At 44.1% G+C, this 21,940-nt stretch overlaps 1 protein-coding gene across 5 annotated transcripts in view; it reads right to left on the minus strand.

The window, feature by feature from the left end:
* The window catches only part of ALK (ALK receptor tyrosine kinase), a 942,963-nt gene that overhangs the window by 817,580 nt on the left and 103,443 nt on the right, over positions 1–21,940 (minus strand). Inside the window, exon 2 of one of the 5 annotated variants that reach the window (XM_068232764.1) lies at positions 9,393–9,501. The exons of the other annotated variants lie outside the window; for them this stretch is intronic. Within the exon in view, the coding sequence (XP_068088865.1) occupies positions 9,393–9,435 (43 nt within the window). The 5' untranslated portion in view covers positions 9,436–9,501. The remainder of the gene's footprint in view (positions 1–9,392; positions 9,502–21,940) is intronic. 5 annotated transcript variants of the gene reach the window in all.

A 21,940-nucleotide genomic window follows, 5' to 3' on the forward strand; every position in this document is an offset into this window, starting at 1 on the left:
AGTTGTTATCCAATTGTTATCTAATACTACTCTTTTAACGGAACGTTTAGCTGTTATATTGGTAGAGGTATTTCTAAGGTTTACCTTACTGGGTTATATGGTTAATTTGTTAGTTTTAGTTTCTGTGATATTACAACGCCTTAGCCCAGATAGCTAAAGAGTTTTCTAGGGTAGAGTCACGCTTTATTTTTTCTACTTTTGTGATGGCACGGCCAGACGCTACTTCGTAACATGTGATTCTTCTGGAACTAGGCCCGTGTGGCCCAACTTCCTAAATATGTTGGATAATAGATATACTCAGCTTTTGTTCTGCATTTATTTGTATGTTGAAAATGTTTCAATAAAAATCTTTAACCATTTACCGCCATCCTAACGTATTAAAACGTCATGCTTACCGCTATTAACAGCAACATGACGTTTTAATACGTCGCGCATTCCCGCCGCTGCTACCGCCGTGTGTCCGCCGCTACCGCCGCCATTACCGTCGGGATCCCGTGCTGGGCGATTGGGGAAGAGGACTGAACAGTCCTCTACCCAATCGCAGTGCCTGGAGTGAATGGACGTGACCGCGAACAGCGGCTACGTCCATTCACATAAACAGGAAATGTAACAGTTTAATAAAGTGTGTAAAAAAAAAAAAAAAAAAAAAGTGAACACGTCCTATGAGTGTTCACCAGCGCCATCTTGTGGCCAAAAAGTATATTACACTTACAAAATACATACATTTTCAAGTATATACACATCATTAATAAAATTACACTTACAACCCTCCCCCCCAAAAAAAACACTTGTAAAAAAAAAAATCAGCTTAAAAAAATAAATAAATAGTTGCCTTAGGGACTCAGCTTTTTTATTCTATATTTTATGGGGGAAAATTAATTTTAATTTATTACATAGGGGCTTGTAATTATGGCCAGAACAAACAGAAAAATAACCACTTATATTTCAAAATAATATACTGTCGCCATACATTGTGGTAGGGACATAATCTAAACGGTTTAATTATCGGGACCACTGGGCAAATACAACGTGTTTGTTTTATCCACAGGAGAATGTTTAATTTTAAAACTATAAAGGCTGAACACTGAGAAATAATGATTTTTTTTCTTTTTTTTTCTGTTTTTCTCATTAAAATGCATTTAGAATAAAAAAATTCTTAGCAAAATGTACTATCCACAGAAAGCCTAATTGGTGGCGAAAAAAACGAGGTATAGATCATTTTCTTGTGATAAGTAGTAATAAAGTTATTAGGGAATAAAAGGGAGGAGCGCTGACAACTGAAAATTGCTCTGGTCCGTTAGGATAAAAACCCTTGGGGGTGAACTGGTTAAAAAAAAAAAAAAAGAAATACAGAAACCAGTAACTCAAATTGGAGATCACATGGGATCGAGTGATCCATGTTTATGTGGGGTGTGTCCTAGATGTCCAGTTCTCTGCTTCTGATAAAATGATATGTTCTGTACAGGTGTAGGACCTTTTGCCATTTCATTCATTCCTTACTATGTGGAGAACCTAATATTCCAGGAAGAGTGTAATTAGGTACTAGATAAAGGGGATTCCTGCCATGGTCAGTAACTTAGTTGACTGTATTGCTTAAAGAGAATCTGTATTGTTAAAAATCGCACAAAAGTAAACATACCAGTGCGTTAGGGGACATCTCCTATTACCCTCTGTCACAATTTCGCCGCATTACAAAGTGGTTAAAAACAGTTTTAAAACGTTTGTTTATAAACAAACAAAATGGCCACCAGAACAGGAAGTAGGTTGATGTACAGTATGTCCACACATAGAAAATACATCCATACACAAGCAGGCTGTATACACCCTTCCTTTTGAATCTCAAGAGATCATTTGTGTGTTTCTTTCCCCCTGCATCTCTCATGCACTGAAGTTTCAGGCTGCTCTTTTCTTCCTGCAAACAGCTTTGCCCTTGTCTGAATTTCCTCAGTATGTGAAAGCCCAGCAAGCTCAGAGGACGATTTATCCAGCTTGTAAAAGATAAGAGAGAAGAGAGAAGCTGCCCTAATCTAAATAATACACAGGCAGTGTGCATAGAGGGGCCTGGAAGGGGGAGTTCATAGCAGAACCACAACACTGAAGAACTTGGCAGCCTTCCAGACACAGGCCGACAAGTCTGACAGGGGAAAGATACATTGATTTATTACAGTGACTGTGATAGCAGAAAGTGCTGCAGTAAGCCAGAACACATTAGAATAGCTTTTGGAACTTGATGATAAAAAACCGGATGCAATTTTTGTTACGGAGTGTCTTTAAAGGATACCCGAAGTGACATGTGACATAGGCCTCAATTCACTAAGCTTAACTCCTGTCTTTAATAACGCGTCTGAGCTGTTTTACAGTTATCACCATGGTGATATAATTGTGATAACTGTAAAACAGCTCAGAAGAGTTATTAAAGACAGGAGTTAAGCTTAGTTAATTGAGGCCATAATGAGATAGACGTGTATGTACAGTGCCTAGCACACAAATAACTATGCTGTGTTCTTTTTTTTTCTTTCTCTGTCTGAAAGAGTTAAATATCAGGTATGTAAGTGGCTTACTCAGTCCTGACAGGAAGTTACTACAGTGTGACCCTCACTGAAAATCCAACTATAAAACACTTTGCTAGCAGAAAAAGGCTTCTGAGAGCACCGTAGCCACTTCCTGTCTGATTCAGGACTGAGTCAGCCACTTGCATATCTGATATTTACCTTTCAGGCAGAGAAAGAAAAAAAGGAACACAGCATAGTTATTTGTGTGCTAGGCACTGTACATACACATGTCTATCTCATGTCACATGTCACTTCGGGTATCTTTTAAAGTGAACCTAAAGTGGGGAAACAAAGTAAAAGCTAGCCACTGACCTCAGTAGAAGGAAGCCTCTGGATAGTTCAGAGTCTTCTCTCAACCCCACCACTGGTAGCAGGGACCCTCTAAGCATATCTGGCAAGGGCTTGTTGGATATGTTTTTATGGCCGCGCTCTTGTCCGTGTTCAAACGCGTTCGTACAACACCTGCACGAGTACAGTCGGCGGCTGCCCAGTGGGATGAAGCTGCTTGTGCACAGCTTATTCCTCCAGGCACGATTTGCTTTTCCCTGCTAGAAATTAAAATGTATTGTACTCGTGCATGTGCAGTACAGCCACGCTCATACATGCAGGGGTGCTTCTAGCCATTTTGTCTCTCCAGGCGAGAAAACCTGTGCCCCCTTCATAAAAATAATCATAATGCAGCAGCGTTTCACCAGAAAATAATCATAATGTGGCATCATTTGACCAGAAAATGATAATGCGGCATCATTCCACCACAAAATAATAGTATTGCGGCAGTGTTTCACCAGAAAATATTAGTAATGCAGCAGTATTTCACCAGAAAATACACATATTGCGGCAGTGTTTCACCAGAAAATAATCGTAATGCAGCAGCGTTTCACCAGAAAATAATCATGATGCTGCAGCGTTTCACCAGAAAATACACTTATTGCAGGCAGCGGTTCACCAGAAAATACACTTATTGCGGGCAGCTTCCCACCCCAACAGTAAAAACCAATGTGGCCCAGAATTAGCCAGACCATCCCCCCAACAACAACTAATGTGCCCCCAGACTTCTGTACATACCACCCACCCAGTGACAAGTTATATGCCCCAGAGCTACCCCCACTGTGCAGCCCACACCCCTGTGAATACCTTATCCCCACAGCAAAGGGCAGCCGCAGCAGGGAAGAATGCCAACAACAGATGACTCGATGACTCACATTCTCCATTAGGATCCAAGAGGCAGTGGTCCCATCATCCGGAGCCCATCTGTCTCCTCTAGAGCGCCACTGCTCTGTACTACTTCCTGTCTGATCTAAGAATCAGGAAGTTCAGGAGACAGATGGGCTCCGGACGACGGGACGGATCCCGTATAGGTCACCTGTCATCTGATGCTGTCATTCTCGCTGCCTGCAGCTGTGGTTCTCTGCGGGAAGCGAGGGGGGAAGCCGAAGGTGAAGTGGGATCGGGCAGCGGCTTTCATTCTGTGGGAAGTCAAGGGGGAAGGGGGGGGGGAATCAATTATAGAAATAAATAGTATTAGAACAGGACCAATAAAGAGCCTATACTGTGGTTGAGGGTGGGTCCCTCTGGGCCCCTCTAGCCCAAGGGCCCCATTGCAGTCACTTACTCTGCACCCCCTATTGCTACGCCACTGTAGCTACTTATTTGTGAATTGCATCTTTTGATCACCATTTCCCCTGCTTTACCGACCTAATTACCTAATGTTTTAGACCGGGTCTAAAAAACAGGTCTAAAACATTTGGTAATCATTAGTGAATTCCCTTTTGATAAAACTGATTCACACCAAACCATCAGTAGACTAAAAACCATCAGTATACTAGTCTAAACTGTTTAGTGAATAGGGAAAATTGTTAGGAAACTTCTTACCAAATATTGGTTTGAAACAATTTACAAGAGAAAACAAAAAGGTTTATGAAACTTTGACTTGATAAGCAAGCAGCATCCTGATATAGGGACACAGTACATATACACGCGCCACATCATCACAGCTGAGCTGATGGCTGCTCTCTCTTTGATGCTGCAGGATTGTACTTAATCCGAGTGATGTGACTGTTTAATGTCACATTCCCGTGAAATCCTCAAAGGGAGTCAAAAACAACTGCTTATGAATAAGTTCTTTTTCAAAGTCACACAAAAAGAAAAAGATTCCGATTAGCCAGCAATGGTTCTGTTAGTTATAGCAAATGTCTTCCTATACAATATGTGTATACAAAGGCTGGCCCATCCCATGCAATACTTTACTGTAACATTAAAGTTTGAAGCCAATGTTTCGGAACCACGTAGGATCCCTTTATCGAGGCAATATATGTGTTACGATGTTACTTTAATGTTGTCTTGATAAAGGGATCCTATGTGGTTCCGAAACGTTGGCTTCAAATTTTAATGTTACAATAAAGCATTGCATAGAATGTGCCAGCTTCTGTATACTTATCTTCCACAGGAGCGTCATCCCCTTTATTATGCTGTAGCACTCCAGGGACATTTTAAGGGTTAATTCCATAGTGAGTGCCAAACAGCCCATATCATGTAGACAAGTTCCTACCAGGGCCGGGTCTAGACTTTTTGCTGCCTGGGGCAAACTTGTGAGGATGCCCCCTCGATTTGGACTGATCGCACAGCACCCGACCGACAATTTACTCTGCTTCATTTGATGTTCTCACATGACATGCTGCAGCTCAACACAATAGCACACTGGCTGGCTGTGAGTCTGTGACAAACTGCTCACCCTCAGCCACTCCATTGCTCTTCCACCAGGAGAGCAGTGCCACCTCCTCCCTTCTGCTGTGTAAGTCAAATAAAACACTGCTGCCAACCTGCCTCCTCACTCACTGGCAGACTCCTCACACAGAACAACAAGCTGCTTTTCCCTAATGATGACCATCTTCACCTCGCTCTCCTCTCACTTCTCCTCCTACTCTGACTGCATGCTGTTAGTGGAAACAGTACAAACATGCTGCCCCTGTAATCTCTGCACCTGATGCAAGTGTTTCAAAAACCCTCATCCTTTCATTTCCACCAGCCACAAATCCTTTCAAAAGTAAAGTGCAGGTTAATTTGTTACTGTATGCATTTTTTTGCATGTTTACTTCATAGGCACTTTGTAATAAATACTATCATTCTATAAATGTTTTTATATTGTGGAACGAATCTTCTGAGTTTCCATGAATTCTTACGGGGAAATTCAATTTGATACAACGAAGAGTGCTTTGGATTACAAGCATGTTTCCGGAATGACTTATACTCCTCAAACTAAGGTTCCATTTTAATTAACAAAAAAACACAACTAATTATTAAAGAACACCTTCAGCCAAAAAAAAGGTCTGAATGGCAATACATATACAGGTAGTCCTCAGTTAACGAACGAGATAGGGACTATAGGTTCGTTTTTAACCTGAATCCATTCTTAAAGAGACTCTCACAAAATTTTGAGCCTTATTTCTTCTATCCTATAAGTTCCTATGCCTGTTCTAATGTGGTCTTTCTTACTGCAACATTTTCTAGTTGCACTGTCTCTGTAATAAATCTTATCTTCTTTCCTCTGTCAGCTGAGGGTGGAATGTGTGGAATGTGCAGCACTGCTTGTCATTGGCAGAAGCGTTACACACCCTCTCCAAGCTCTGCATGAGTCACACAGTAAGCTGTTTGTAAACACTGCCTAAAACTGTTAAATACAAGCCAGTATTGCAGCAGGGAGTGGCAGAAACAGCACAGAGGGGCCCAGGAGAACATAATGAAGAGAATGGTATGCTTTTTATTGTAAGAATTTTAGAGTACAGATTCTCTTTAAGTCGGAACACTGTGCCATCTCTGTCCCCTGTACCTTCTCTGTGCCCCCCTGTGCCTCCAGTGTCCCCCTCTGTGTCACCTCTGCCTTTTGTACCTGTTTATAGAAGTTTAAAAGCTTTTTTCTTTGATTTTTTAAAAAACGATTTTCTCAAAAACTACAAGTCCAATTTGAAAAAAACTGTTTTGACTTGTTCCCATGGAAACAGAGAATCCATGCTGTTTGTATCGGCGGGTCATTCATAAGTCGGGCGTTCGCAAGTCGGGGACTACCTATTCTATGCACTGTGTAGCGTTAGATGAACATATAAAGTTTACATCTGGTACATAATAGTGGATAGAACAGACTCACATCTATATCTGTAGTAGCACTTAATTATTTCTAAAGTACACCTTGAGCATGGTGTCCTCCGCTTCAGCCTGATTCCTACCCCTGCTCCTCCCTCCCCTGCCCTTTGCCTGCCTGGATCAAATTACTTCTCTTTTCACAGTGAGTAGGAGAGAGAAGAGACAAGAGAACTGCGGTAGCATGTCTTATCATGTCTGTTTGCTATAATTCTTATTTCAGATGTCTGTCTGCTTGCCTAGATTAGATCACATGAATATGATGGGTGGAGTTATGACATCAATCCCCCAGCATCCTTTGCCCCTATAGTTTGGAAAGAAAAAAAATGCCAGGGCCCACTTTCACACTGGGGGCGGGGATTTCAAGATCATATGTGGAATACGGACCCTGGGAGTGAGAAAATCACACTTTTATCATGTGTGATTTTATATGTCTCTGCAACCTATTAGGTTTAAAACAAACTGTAATTTATAATGTAGGTACTCTTTAAGGGAAACCTGAACTAAACTCTTTCTCAATTGACCTGATATCTTCCATGCTCCACATACTCTAGAAAGACAACTAACCTTGCTAGCCAGAAACGCCAAATGCATAACACCCAACTGTCCCTCTTTGAAAACCCCATTTCCCTGTCCCTCTTTCTTCCTTATTTGTTAGGACTTCCTTTCAGGACTGATGTACAGATTTGTGTAAATATATGTATTTTTCAACTGAAAAATGTGTTAATATGAAGTAAAATGACCCATGATAGAAAGGACCTGTGTGGTTGGAAATAAAATACAATATATTTTTCTTATGAACTAGTTATGGTATGCATGACTAGGGGTGGCTTGGGGCTGTGATTAGGGGGTGGTAGGGGCGTGGCTTAAGTGTCCCACTTTCTTATCTCAAAAAGTTGGGAGGTATGGCCAAATGTGTCCTCTCTGTGTCAATGAGTCGGCCATCTTGTTCTTTGTGTCATGGAGTCTGCCATCTTGTTCTCTCAGTAATGGGAGCAGCCATCTTGTTCTCTGTGTGATGGGGTTGGCCATTTTGTTCCCTGTGTCATAGGGCGGCCATTTTGTTCTCTGCAAATCCTGAAAATCCCCTTCCCTACATGTAACATCGCTTTCTTTCGACTCTAAACCATTTATTTATTTCTTCAAAGCGGTCACAATTTATTATTTATACCTATATGGACGGGCGGGGGGCGGTCAGTGTAAAGAGTAGCTACTCTACCTCTCTGGCAAATCGGCAATGCAGGAAGAGAGTTTATCTCTCCAACAGTAATGACAAAAGAGACAGAAGTAGGTCCAGGCTCTCACCGGACACGTGTGTACCCGTTTCCTGCAAACACTGATGCTATTGCGCCTGCTTTTCCATCAGAACACATCATACTGTTTGCACCGGCGCATTTGCGCTCAGAACTGCTTTATTCACACATAATTGTGGCTTTTTAATCTTCACATCTGATGATAGAAATTATTACAGAGCTGAAAAAATAATAATAGAATAAAATGTATTCCATATATAATACACATGGTTACAAAGCTGCGTTGCCAGCTCTTTGCTGACAACCACTGCAGCCACTGCCTGGGTCAAATAAGGACGCAGCGGTGGCTGGCAGGCTGATTAATAGCTGGTGCAATTATACAGTCACTCATATTATTTTTATTTCATCAATAGCACAAATGGGATTTTTTTCCTCTGCATTGTAACAGATCGCCAAGGATCATTGCTCATTGTGACTTTCATAAAGCAAGCGCAGGGCATAGGAACGTTCTCCAGAAGACAATTATTCTGTGTTTTCTAATGCGTAAAAAAATATTCAGTTCTGTTCTGTACATAATCCAAAGTTTGCTAAAAAAAAAAAAAAAACCTCTGAAAAAGTTCTTTAGCAGAATGTGAGGCTTATTATAAATCCCCTATGGGGTAGGCGTGGTGACGCCCACGACCTTTAGTGTTACACGTGGTCCGATGGGTTCCTGCAGTTGGCGATTATTTTTAGCAACCCGTCTGCTTTACACTTTCAGGTCGTTGATGAGAGCGTCTCTTTGATGTAGGGCAGCAGCCATTGTTGTTCGCCTTGTGGGTGTTTGTGGTTTTTGTGTCTATATTTATAGCCCTGGCAAAATAATGTGCAGCAAGCTACGGGCAGACAAAGCTCTCTGCAACTGACACGGCCGGGCAGATGGAGGGTCTTATTCACTGCTGTGATAAGCTTCAGCAATCACATATGGAGCTCTGGGGGAGTGACAGGGAAAAGGTGACGTCTGTTTGCAGAGTTCATTGGGACACGCAGATGTTTCATGTCCAGCTCGCCCTAAAGACAAATGGGAACATTGATCAAAACCGGGGTAGAGGAAATTGGTACAAAACTGCTGCAAAAGTGAAACAAATGGCGAGTTTATAGACTGGTCACTTCTGCGCAACATAGCGGGGTAGCGCAGTGACAGAGGATAGCATTCTCAGCTTGCTGTGCTATAGTTCCAGGTTCAAATCTGATTCAGGTGGAAGTATGAACAGGATTGTTACCTGAATTGCAGTATAGTAAACGACCACAAGATGCCACTGTGTGTAAAATACGATGATGATCTTTATGGGATTCTTATTTCCTGTATTCTCTGAGTGTTCTTCTCTGTTCTGAGTAAGCTGTGATGGAGGTATATGATTTATCTATGCATGTTTTTATTCAGTAAAGAGTTTTAACTTTTTATGCTGGGTACCTATCTGCGTGTACAGAACACTCTGCTCCATCACTATCTGCATGAAGTTTGTATGTCGATCCCATCTTTACATGGGTTTTCTTCAGGTACTTTGGTGTTCTTCTGCATCCTAAAAACAAACAGCTAAATTAATTGGTTCCACCAAAAACTGGCTTTAAATTATGATAGGGAGATGAGACTATGGTGATTTCCTCCACTATGTACCCTGTAAAGTGCTGCAGAAGAGGTCAGTGCTATATAAATACATAATAATAATATTGTAGGACATTAGACTATATATATATATGCTACCCAGCGCTGGAGTTTTTTAATTTCTAAGTGAGCTGCGTTGTTAGTTGAGGGATCCCTAGCACCCTCACAGTGTTTGGTCAAAGTAATATATTGATTCTAACACGCGCTTCAGATATGTGGCTTAATTCCTCTTTATTCTCTGTTTCCTTATATTAAAATCCACAAAATGGAAAATCAATAAAATGATCAAACAACACTGTAAAAAAAAACCCAGGTCATTCAAGCCCATTCATTCATACACATTCAAAAGTAGAAGGGCCCTTCTATCTCAACCTTACTTATCAGTTCGTATGAACAAGGATGTATTGGGGGTGATGTAAAATGGAGGTATGAAAAAGGGGATCTGAAAAAATCTGGGTCTCCAAAAATCCTCATAGGAACCTGTCCCGTTCTCAGCAAGCGTCTGTTTCCAAAGGCTTAAAAACTCATAATGTCTCTCCAATGATTATAATTATAAAGAGTTCCCACTTACAGTTCCACAGTAGGGCTATTAGATCGAAGGATGAATCCGCTATACTCCAAGACAAACTCCTTCTCGTAAGTCTCACCACCGCAAACTCAAAGTCCGTCTGATGGTGAGTCGTCTCCACGCTGCTCTCCACGCCGTATAGTTCAAGTGCGCATACGTCACTTCCGTGTGTCAGACTCACGGGTCCGCTCGTCACACTTCCTTCTGGCTGGCTGCAGTCTATTCTTGGCTATTGTGGGTGACGTCACCGCTAAAGATCCGTTGAACCTCTGCTTACAGGCGGCCGCTGAGCGCTACCGCGGCTCGCCTATTGTCCACAATCTGTGCCAAAAGATAATGAAACCTCTACGCGTTTCTGCCAATTAGCGTTGGCTTTCTTCAGGAGGATTTACTCTGGATCATCTGAGGCTAGCATTGTCCATCCTTCTTTTATAGTGTTCATCCATCATTCCTTCCTCTTAATCGGGTTATAGGTCATGGTTCAAAGGGTGCCCCAATGTAGATATATCTTTTCCTTGTATTTTTCATCAAACACATAGCAACACTCCATATCACTTAATTCAAAACCTAACCATTCAATTATTGGTCGTTTAAAATAGCTATAAAAATATAAGGAATATAAAGGATAGTCAATAAAAATAATTGCGTACAAGCATTCGTCACTCTCATCACCCGTAAACATCCCACAACACCCCCACCCCTCGAATAGGTAATCAATTATCAATTTCAGCATTTGATATATCCATGATATGTAAGGTAAAACATAAACATAATAGGGTGTCCAGCGAGTACAATATATATGGCCAGCAGAGGCCCCCCACACTAACCCTCACACAATCAATCACCCCACTCTCAGAGGCATTTCTGGTATCCATAGGGCTCATTTGAAGAACGCAAACAGCTCCATCTCGCTGTTGAGTCCCTTGGGGGTAAGGGTGTCTAGTTGGAATATCCATTTGGATTCACTCCTAGACATTTTCCGTATGTAGTCCCCTCCCCTTATGTCCCGTTGTACAACCTCTAGACCAAAAAATATGGTCCCCCTTATCCTCCCCCCATGTTGTTCCTTGTAGTGTTTTGACAGAGGATGTCCCTCATTCTTTTTCTCGATATTATTTAACCCTCCTGGCGGTTAATTTTTTTTGCCAAAATGGCAAAAATCCTTTTTTTTTTTATTTTTTTTTTTGTGTTTCATGTAAAGCTACCAGAGTGGTAGCTACATGAAACACCACTAGAGGGCGCATGTGTCCCTCTAGTGCGATCGTCGCCGGCATCAATAGCAAACAGGGGAACGCGTATATAACGCGCTCCCCTGTTTGGCTTCTCCTGTCGCCATGGCGACGATCGGAATGACGTCATGGACGTCAGCCGACGTCCTGACGTCAGACACCTCCGATCCAGCCCATAGCGCTGCCCGGAACTCATTGGTCCGGGCAGCGCAGGGCTCTGGCGGGGGGGGGCCCTCTTGCGCCGCTGCGTACGGGCGATCGCCGCAGAGCGGCGGCGATCAAGCTGTACGCGCGGCTAGCAAAGTGCTAGCTGCGCGTACAGCATTTTAAATGGAGCAAATCGCTCCATCAGGGGCTGAGATATCTTCCTGCGCGGCATAGCCCGAGCTCAGCTCGGGCTTACCGCCAGGAAGGTTAAGTGTTCCCCTATCCTCCTCAGAAGTGATCTTTTAGTTCTCCCAACATACCTCTTATGGCAGGGGCACTGGATGCAGTAAATGACCCCACAAGTAGTGCAGGTCATGGAATCCTTGATTTTATATTTCACTGCATCCAGTGCCTCAATTTCCACTATTCTACCCGGGTTGTCAGTTCTTCTGCAATTCAGACACATCCCACATCTGACAAACCCTGCTCTGCCCCTATCCATTCCATGGTTTTCCTTTTTATTTACTTCATTAGCTGCTGTTGCTATTGAGAGCCCCAAGTTGGGTGCCCTCTTAAAGATCACCTGTGGGGTGTTCGGTAATTTCTCACCTAAAATCTTGTCCTCCCTCAATACGTCCCAATGCTTTCGAATTATATTTACTACTTTATTCGATCGGGATGAGTACTGTAGGACAACACTGAGATCTCTCTCGTCCCACTTCTGTTCAATCCTCGGGCCCAGCAGGCTACCACGGTCCCTGTGTCTAACATCATGTCTGGATTTGTTGACACCCTCCTCCGGATAGCCCTTCTCCAGGAAACGGTCCACAAGCCCCTCCGCCTCTCGGTCATATTCATCCAAGTTCGTACAATTACGGCGGAGCCTCGTGAACTGCCCCCTGGGGATATTGTTGAGCCACCGTGGAAGGTGGCAACTGGTATACAAAATATAACTGTTCACGTCCACTGATTTGTGGAATGTCCTTGTATTAAGGGACTTGTTCTCCACATACAACTCCAGGTCCAAAAAATTAACATGTGACTTATTGATGTCTGCCGTGAGTTTAATTCTCCAGCCATTAGTATTGATGTCCTCAATAAACTTCTCCAGGGACAAAGTGTCCCCTCTCCATATCACCAGCACATCGTCGATGAAACGACGCCAGAGGACCAAGCTCGCACCCGGGCCACGCTCCCCATAGACATGGCTCTCCTCCCAGTAGGACATAAATAGATTTGCATAGGCTGGTGCGAACCTGGTCCCCATCGCCGTCCCACCGACCTGTAGATACCAGCGGTCATCAAACTGGAAATAATTGTGCTCCAATATAAACCGGATTGACTTTAATATAAACTCCCTCTGTATTACATCGATTGTGTCATCTCTATCCAAATAGAAGCTGACAGCCTCCAGTCCCCTTTCATGATCAATTATCGTATATAGGGATGTCACATCCAGAGTGCACAATATGAAACCATCCTCCCACTGCAGACCCCCCAAGGCATTTAATATGTGTTTAGTATCCTCAATATAAGCTTTTGTGTTTTTTACTGATTTCTGTAAGAAAGTATCCACATACCTTGAGAGGTTTGCAGTTAGGGAGCCCACCCCCGACACTATCGGTCTCCCTGGGGGGTTGTTTAGGCCTTTATGCACCTTCGGCAAATGATAAAACAATGGTTTTCGTGGGAATGCTATGTTCAAAAAGTCGTATTCCTTTGGATTCAGTATTCCACAATCCCGTCCCTCATCCAATAGAGCAGTTAGCTCCTTAGCAAAATCGACCGTTGGGTCCCGGCCCAAGACGCGGTAAGTCTCTGGGTCGTTCAAGAGTCTATTTGCCTCAGCCTGATATACATCATAGTCCTGTATTACAATCCCCCCACCTTTATCCGCCGGGCGTATAGCAATGGTTGGATCATTCCTCAGTTCTTTCATGGCTCGTCTTTCTGAGCAAGTTAGATTGTCGTTTCCGAATCCACTAACTTTCATACGTCTGATGTCCTTCTCTACCAAGTTTTCAAACGCCGTCATTGCGTCGCTATATTCCATTTGTGGAAAAAAGGTGGAGGGATTCTTTAACATGGTGTGGGTGTACCTAGACAACTCATCCTCCCTTTGTACAGGGTTTTTTAGGAAGTATTTCTTTAGACAGAGTTTCCTCATATATCTCTTGATGTTAATGTAAGATTCAAACTTATTAGTTTTATTGTTAGGGGCAAATTTCAATCCTTTCGATAGAAGTTTAATCTCATTATTTTCCAATTTGCGTTTACTCAAATTAAACACACCTGCCCCTCCTTCTTCCATCATCTGACCTCCATCCTCTACTTCCTTTTTACCCCTCTTCCGGCCTCCCCTGCACCCTCTCTTCCGTTTCCCGGCCTTGGTGTCCGTAAAAAATATTGGCTAATAGAATTCCGAGGTTCCTCCACTATTATGTTGTTCCTCGTCTTTATACTCCTCACATTGCCTCCATACCTATTCTTAAACTGTTGTTGGGTAGTCCTAGTTGGAGTGGTTTTAGATGTGCTCCTTCTGTTCTTCTTATATGTTTCCTTTCCTCTTAGTAGGGGACCCCTAGGTGTTCTGTTCTTATCCATACTGTCTCCTCCCCGTCCATTCCCACCTATTGGGCTGTGTGTCAGGGCCGAATACCTATTCGACACAGGGACATTAAAGCCCACTGAGCCAGATCTATTCCTACTTCTCCTTGTGTTGTCAAGCAGGGTCCTACTATCCCCACTAGCTGTTTTAAGTTGTTGATTTCCTTTATGGGACAGTGGGGGTGTTGTTTTTGTGATGGTCCGCTCCTCGTCATCACTACTATCTCCCAAGGGGAGGGGACTACATACGGAAAATGTCTAGGAGTGAATCCAAATGGATATTCCAACTAGACACCCTTACCCCCAAGGGACTCAACAGCAAGATGGAGCTGTTTGCGTTCTTCAAATGAGCCCTATGGATACCAGAAATGCCTCTGAGAGTGGGGTGATTGATTGTGTGAGGGTTAGTGTGGGGGGCCTCTGCTGGCCATATATATTGTACTCGCTGGACACCCGATTATGTTTATGTTTTACCTTACATATCATGAATATATCAAATGCTGAAATTGATAATTGATTACCTATTCGAGGGGTGGGGGTGTTGTGGGATGTTTACGGGTGATGAGAGTGACGAATGCTTGTACGCAATTATTTTTATTGACTATCCTTTATATTCCTTATATTTTTATAGCTATTTTAAACGACCAATAATTGAATGGTTAGGTTTTGAATTAAGTGATATGGAGTGTTGCTATGTGTTTGATGAAAAATACAAGGAAAAGATATATCTACATTGGGGCACCCTTTGAACCATGACCTATAACCCGATTAAGAGGAAGGAATGATGGATGAACACTATAAAAGAAGGATGGACAATGCTAGCCTCAGATGATCCAGAGTAAATCCTCCTGAAGAAAGCCAACGCTAATTGGCAGAAACGCGTAGAGGTTTCATTATCTTTTGGCACAGATCGTGGACAATAGGCGAGCCGCGGTAGCGCTCAGCGGCCGCCTGTAAGCAGAGGTTCAACGGATCTTTAGCGGTGACGTCACCCACAATAGCCAAGAATAGACTGCAGCCAGCCAGAAGGAAGTGTGACGAGCGGACCCATGAGTCTGACACACGGAAGTGACGTATGCGCACTTGAACTATACGGCGTGGAGAGCAGCGTGGAGACGACTCACCATCAGACGGACTTTGAGTTTGCGGTGGTGAGACTTACGAGAAGGAGTTTGTCTTGGAGTATAGCAGATTCATCCTTCGATCTAATAGCCCTACTGTGGAACTGTAAGTGGGAACTCTTTATAATTATAATCATTGGAGAGACATTATGAGTTTTTAAGCCTTTGGAAACAGACGCTTGCTGAGAACGGGACAGGTTCCTATGAGGACATTAGACTATGACTATGGTAGCATTATATTTTGAACTCTTCTGAGGACAGACTCAATCAGTGACATGACTATATACTCTGTAAAGTGTTGCAGAAGATGCTAGTGCTACATAAACACACAATAATAATATGGTAGAACAGTTGATTATGACTATGTTAAAATTAGATTGTGATCTTTTTTGAGGACAGTCAGTGACATGACTTTGTGCTCTGAAAAGTGCCGCAAAAGATGTCAGTGCTATATAAATACATTATAATAATATGGTAGAACCAGTGGCATAACTAAGGCGCTTGGGGCCCCAGTGCAGGTTTTACACTGCGCTCCAAGCACTCTATTGACATGGAGCCCCTAAACTTACCAAGGACAGCTGCAGTATCAGAGAGGTGTATTAGAGTAAGAAAAACGTTTGTTAAGTTTGCTACGCCACAGGGTATGACGTTAACCTATGACTATCGTAGGGATTAGATTGATTAATTTGTGAGCTCCTCTGAGGACAGTCAGTGACATGACTATGTACTCTCAAAAAGTGCTGTAGAAGATCTCTGTACTATAGAATTACATAATAATAATAATAATAATAATATGGTAGGATATTAGACTAGAACTATGGTAGGATTAGATTGTGAGCTGCTCTGAGGACAGTCAGTGACACATAACCATGTGATCTGTAAAGTGCTGCAAAAGATGTCAGTGCTATATAAATACATAATTATAATATGGTAGGACATTAGACTATGACTATGGTAGGATTAGACTGTGAGCTCCTCTGGGGACAGTCAGTGACATGACTATGGAGCAAAAAGCTAAACCAAAGATTCTCATTGGCCACTTAGGCAACTAGACCATTTTTGTGCCAGTTTTGCTGGTATTGGGGTCCTTTTATCCTGACAGGAAATGAAGACTGGAAATAGAATACAACTAGCTATTAGGACAAGAAGCTGTAAGACTTCTCTCTGTTAGATTGGTTTTCAGAGCGGAGATACGGGTTATAACACATGCATATTTCTCTCCGGTTCTGTTTGATGTCTGACGGCATTAACCTTTCGATGGCAGTTACTACTCTGGCCTGCGCCTCTTCCTATAGATGAGAGCTTCCCCCGAGGCATTGTCTGCTGCGAGCGGAGAGGAATTGTAGAAATCCAGAGAGCAAACTCAATTACTCCTGCCAGGGAAAGTGGAACAGACTCGCATGGCGAGAGGAGGCAAGTGGATCCATCAGAAGCAGCTGAAAGAGAGGAGTCAGCAGCCAGGCAGCGCCTGAAGAGATTACACTCCTTTCTCATCAGAAACATATTGATTTCTCCACCAGTATAACACAGACGCTTTTTACCAGTATAAAGGCGAGGACGTCGAGCGGCGAAATGTCACCTCAGCCGATTGTTCTGTCAGTAACTAAGTGCTGCTGTTATCAGACCCTCAGAGAGGTCCTAAGCTGGGGGGGGGGGGGGGGGGGGGGCTGTGAGGGATTCTAGTGACACTGGGGAAGCAGAATTAAAGAAGGCCCCCGCCTCCTCCCCTTTCCACACACACACAACACACCACATCCCCAGCAATGTGGGCTGCAGAGATGCCTGTCCACTATTAAAAGACATGGGGGTTCTCCTCATCCCCATCATCCTCAAGAATATGGCATAACCCAGAGCAAAATCATCCACAAGGCAACCTAGGCTGGTGCTTGGGGCCTTGTGGGTGTTCTGACTGCCCAATTTGTTGACCACTCAGTTTACCAAAAAGACTAGGGGCTTGATTCACAAAAGAGTGCTAACTGTTAGCACGGCCGTTTTCGCGTGAATTTTCGCATTGCGCGCGATCGCAAATTTTCGCGTGAAATGATATCGATTTTGCGTGAAAATTCTTGTTTGAGCGCAAAAACATTATTTCGTGCGAAAATTTGCGATCGCGCGCAATGTGAAAATTCGCGCGAAAACAGCCGTGCTAAGAGTTAGCACCGCTTTGTGAATCAGGCCCTGACAGCTGTTTCGCAGATTCCCTGCTTCGTCAGAGGCCAATAGGGCCTCTGACGAAGCAGGGGGACCTGCGAAACGGCTGTCATGCCGTCTTTTTTGCACCTCTATGTGACCTTACTGTACCTGTTGGAATAAATTTCACTGAAGCATTGCGACTGGTGCCGGACCTGCTTTTCTTCTCAGCTACAAACTATCTGCATGGAGTTTGTATGTTCTTCTTCTCACATTCCAAAAACATACAGATAAGCTAATTGGCTTCTGTAACGATTGTGGAATCGTCTCCGTGGTCAGCGCACCAGACGTACGCTGACACGGCGGATTTCCTCCACAAGCGTATAAATTTGCAGGAACCCAGCAGTAGGTGCAATGCACCTGCAGAGGGAAATTCCTGACGGCAGGTGGAGCTGTAGAGTGCAGAGGAACAGCTCCTCTGCTCTACCACACACGCCAGACAGGAATTGTACGAAGGGAAGAACCGTAATCGCAAGAGAAGCAATTGAGAGTGAGCACAGAGACAGATTGTGTGTGTGTGCATAAAACTGGTCGCCAACCTGCGACTGTGCAACACCACAGCAGATACGAAGCAGGAACGCGATCGCGAGAGGTGCGATCGCCAGACGTGACACAAGGCTACAGCAAGGCGGAGCACGAGAATAGCAAAGGCACAGCAAATCATACAATGAGGAGATATGGAAAATAACAAACGCTAGCTAACCGCGAACACCGCACTCATTCGCAACAGTGCACGCGGTTATGCGCGGTCTCCACGTGATAAGCACAATAGAGACAAGCACGCCTAACTAACCATCGACAGACAAACATGAAACAGAGGACGCGAACGCTTGCTTAACGGTTACCTCACCGAGCCTCCAGCAAGCGGTCGTAGCAGACAAGACAGACACACGAAAACAGGGACAAACGAGAGATAGGATCCACAGCACTAGCGAAAAGTGGCTAGCGCGATCCAGGAAGACAGAACAGAAGGATCCACAACGCTAGCGAAAAGTGGCTAGCGTGATCCCAGGAGACAGAACAGAAGGATCCACAGCGCTAGCGAAAAGTGACCTAGCGCGATCCCAGGAGACAGAACAGAAGGATCCACAGCGCTAGCAAAAAGTGGCTAGCGCGATCCCAGGAGACAGAACAGAAGGATCCACAGCGCTAGCGAAAAGTGGCTAGCGCGATCCCAGGAGACAGAACAGAAGAGATAGCTGGTAGCAACCGCTGCACCAGCTATACTCCAAGAACAGAGATCAGAACCATTTCCTGTCCACCACCGCTGGGACAGGACAACAGCAACAGAACAAACAAACAGATAAACAATCCTAACTGCACTTAGGGAATCTGCCTAGCACAGTTTCCAGGAATTACTCTAAGCTGATCTTCAAACCAAGAGCATGGCTGACACTCTCCAGAGTGTTTCACAGGAAGACTCCTTATGACCAGCCAAGCATTGTGGGAAAGACATAGTACTTATAGTACATGCCTCCAATGAATGTGGCCAGGCAATTTGCATGACAACGTATGCAAATTTCCTCTGCAAGCACAAGCTGCAAAACTGACAAAAGCTCTTCTTTCCAGAGTCCTGCAGCATGCAAACCTACACAATTGTCAGAAAGCTGCCTGCCTGCACAGGCAGCTGAGCAAATCATCACAGCTTCCTCGTAAAAACTAGCCCAAGATTATGGTGAACATGTGACAATGGTAGGGATTAGATTGTGAGCTCCTCTGAGGACATTTAAGGTGTGTACACACGCACTACGGCCGCCAACGATGGGCCCGCCGAACCCTCCCGCTGGGCGGACGTGTAGCTGCCAGTAGCACATGTGTACGCGCTGTCGGCGGACTGATAAGGCTGATCCACTCAGCGAATCCTTCAGAAACAGCCTTATCAGTCCGCCGACAGCGCGTACACAAGCGCTCCTGTCGGCTGAAAGTTCGCCCAGTGGGAGGGTATGACGGACCCGTCATTGGCGGCCGTAGTGCGTGTGTACGCACCTTTAGTGACATGACAATGTACTCTGTAAAGTGCTACAGAAGATATCAGTGGTAAGTAAATACGGTAATAATAATAATAATCTAGAATGAACACCAGGACACTAGTCAACTACCCTCCAAGAATAAGGTGTGGGTTCTACCATTTTATTCCTCCAATAATGGTAGGACATTAGACTATGACTATGGTGGTATAGTTTAGATTGTGAGCTTCTCTGAGGACAGTCAGTGCAGCCTCATTGAGAGCTGGCAATCTTTTCCCTGTTCTTTAGAAAATGTGTAGACCGGCATTTCTCATCCTTATTACCCTGGAGGAACCCCACAAATAATTGTTGGATCTCGAGGAACCCCTGCATTTATTTTGCAAGAGGCATGGATTTCAAAAGTAGTTGTGGCCGTTTATTTTACTACCACCTATTACAGTGCCCCTTATTATACTGTCCTCTTATTCTTGTGGTTTTTATTAATATGCTCATTATTATCCTGACCCCCAATTTAGTGCTTCTGTTTACTGTATCCCCTATTTTAGTGTGCTCGATCATACTTCCCCCATGATGGGGAAAAATGCCAAGGAACCCCTGCAGAGTACTCAAGGAACCCTGGTTGAGAAAGCTTGGTGTAGACCATTTATGGCTAGCAGCCTCAAGTTCATACGTTTTAACTGTTAGCTAGTGTGATGATCCGCTCAGCTGGCTGCACAGGCAGACAGCTGTTTGTCCATTCCTCTAGTCTGTGGGCTGCAGGTCTCTGGAACAGAGACCTGTCTTTCCATTGCAAGTTTCTGGTCTGTTCTCTTGCTGGGGAATTTGCATACATTCGTTATGCAAATCCCCTACCTGCCTTCTTTGATGACTGGCACTATAAGAGCTTTATGTTTCCCAGAAGGCTTTGCTGGTCATTTCCCTTCCATAGTCTGTTCCTGATAGACACTGCTGGAGTGTCAGCCATTGCTATCTAGTAATAGTTAATTCCTGGGGGTTGCTTTAGGCTCCCCTTCTAGCCCAGTCAGGTTGTATTATCTGTTTATTTGTTCTGTTGCCATTGTCCTGTCCCAACGGCGGTCAACAGGAAATGGTTCTGATCTCTGTTCTTGGAGTATAGCTGGTGCAGCGGTTGCTACCAGCTATCTCTTCTGATCTGTCTCTTTGGATTGCGCTAGCCACTTTTCGCTAGTGCTGTGGATCCTATCTCTCGCTTGTTCCTGTTTTCGTGTGTCTGTCTTGTCTGCTACGCTTGCTGGAGGCTCGGTGAGGTAACCGTTAAGCAAGCGCTCGCGTCCTGTTTCATGTTTGTCTGTTAATGGTTAGTTAGGCGTGCTTGTCTCTATTGTGCTTATCACGTGGAGACCGCGCATAACCGCGTGCACTGTTGCGAATGAGTGCGGTGTTCGCGGTTAGCTAGCGTTTGTTATTTTCCGTATCTCCTCATTGTATTATTTGCTGTGCCTTTGCTACCCTCGTGCCCTGTTTTGCTCAGTCTTGTGTCTCTGTCGGCAATCGCCATTCTTGCGATTGCATTCCCACTTCGTTTCCGCCGTTGTGTGTTCACCGTCGCTGGGTGGCGACTAGTTTGGTGGACACACATTGGTTCTGTCCCTTTGCTCTGTTTTTTGTGGGCTATCCAGCCCTGCCTGATCGTACCTTGTCCTGGATCTGTACAATTCCTGTCTGGCATCTGTGGCTGTGCAGCGACTGTGTTCGCCTGCACTCCACAGCGCCATCTGCCGGAGGGAATTGCCCTCTGCGGGTGCATAGCACCTAGCCTGGGTGTCCTCAAATATACGCTTGTGGAGGGTTTCCGCCGTGTCAGCGCACGCGTTGTGCGCTGATCACGGAGAAAGTTCCACAATCGTTACAGCTAGTAGTTAGGTCTCTTCCAAGAGGGCACGTCATTGTCGTGGAAGAGTCTAGTATTGAACAGTATCGAACAATTGACAGCACGGGCTGGCCTTGAAGCCAACGTCCACCTTCACTGCATCTGTTTTTAATGGAAGTTGTGAAATCTGCCCGTATGTGGGTTCTGCACATCTATGTAGCTGGTCAACTCAGATACAGCCTGTATTTGGAAGCACTGCCAATATCTCCTGTTGTACAAAAATGTAAGTCTACTTATGGCCGGCTGCATCCATGTGTATCAGTTTGCATTCAATTTATTTAGATTAGGGTTAATGCATAGTTTGTATCTGATTTATATTCAAGGGGTGCAATTTAAGTACCCAGGGGGCGGTGCACGCCTCTGTTGGTTTCATTTCAGTTACAGCCTGATTGAGTGCTGCCAATCCTTTCCCATGACTGTGTACTCTGTAAAGTGCTGCAAAAGATATCAGTGCTATATACGGTAAATACTTACAATAATGATCCAATATGAACACCAGGACACTGATCAACTACCCTCTAAGAATAAATTGTGGTACTTTTCCTCTATTCCTGTAAATCCAGTGTTAGCAAAAGGACACTGGTCACCCCCTTCTCCAGCGACAAGGTGTAGGCAAATAAGCAATTTTTATTCACT

The sequence above is a fragment of the Hyperolius riggenbachi genome, chromosome 4 (genome assembly GCF_040937935.1).
Source record: "Hyperolius riggenbachi isolate aHypRig1 chromosome 4, aHypRig1.pri, whole genome shotgun sequence".
Classification (NCBI taxonomy): Eukaryota; Metazoa; Chordata; class Amphibia; order Anura; family Hyperoliidae; genus Hyperolius; species Hyperolius riggenbachi.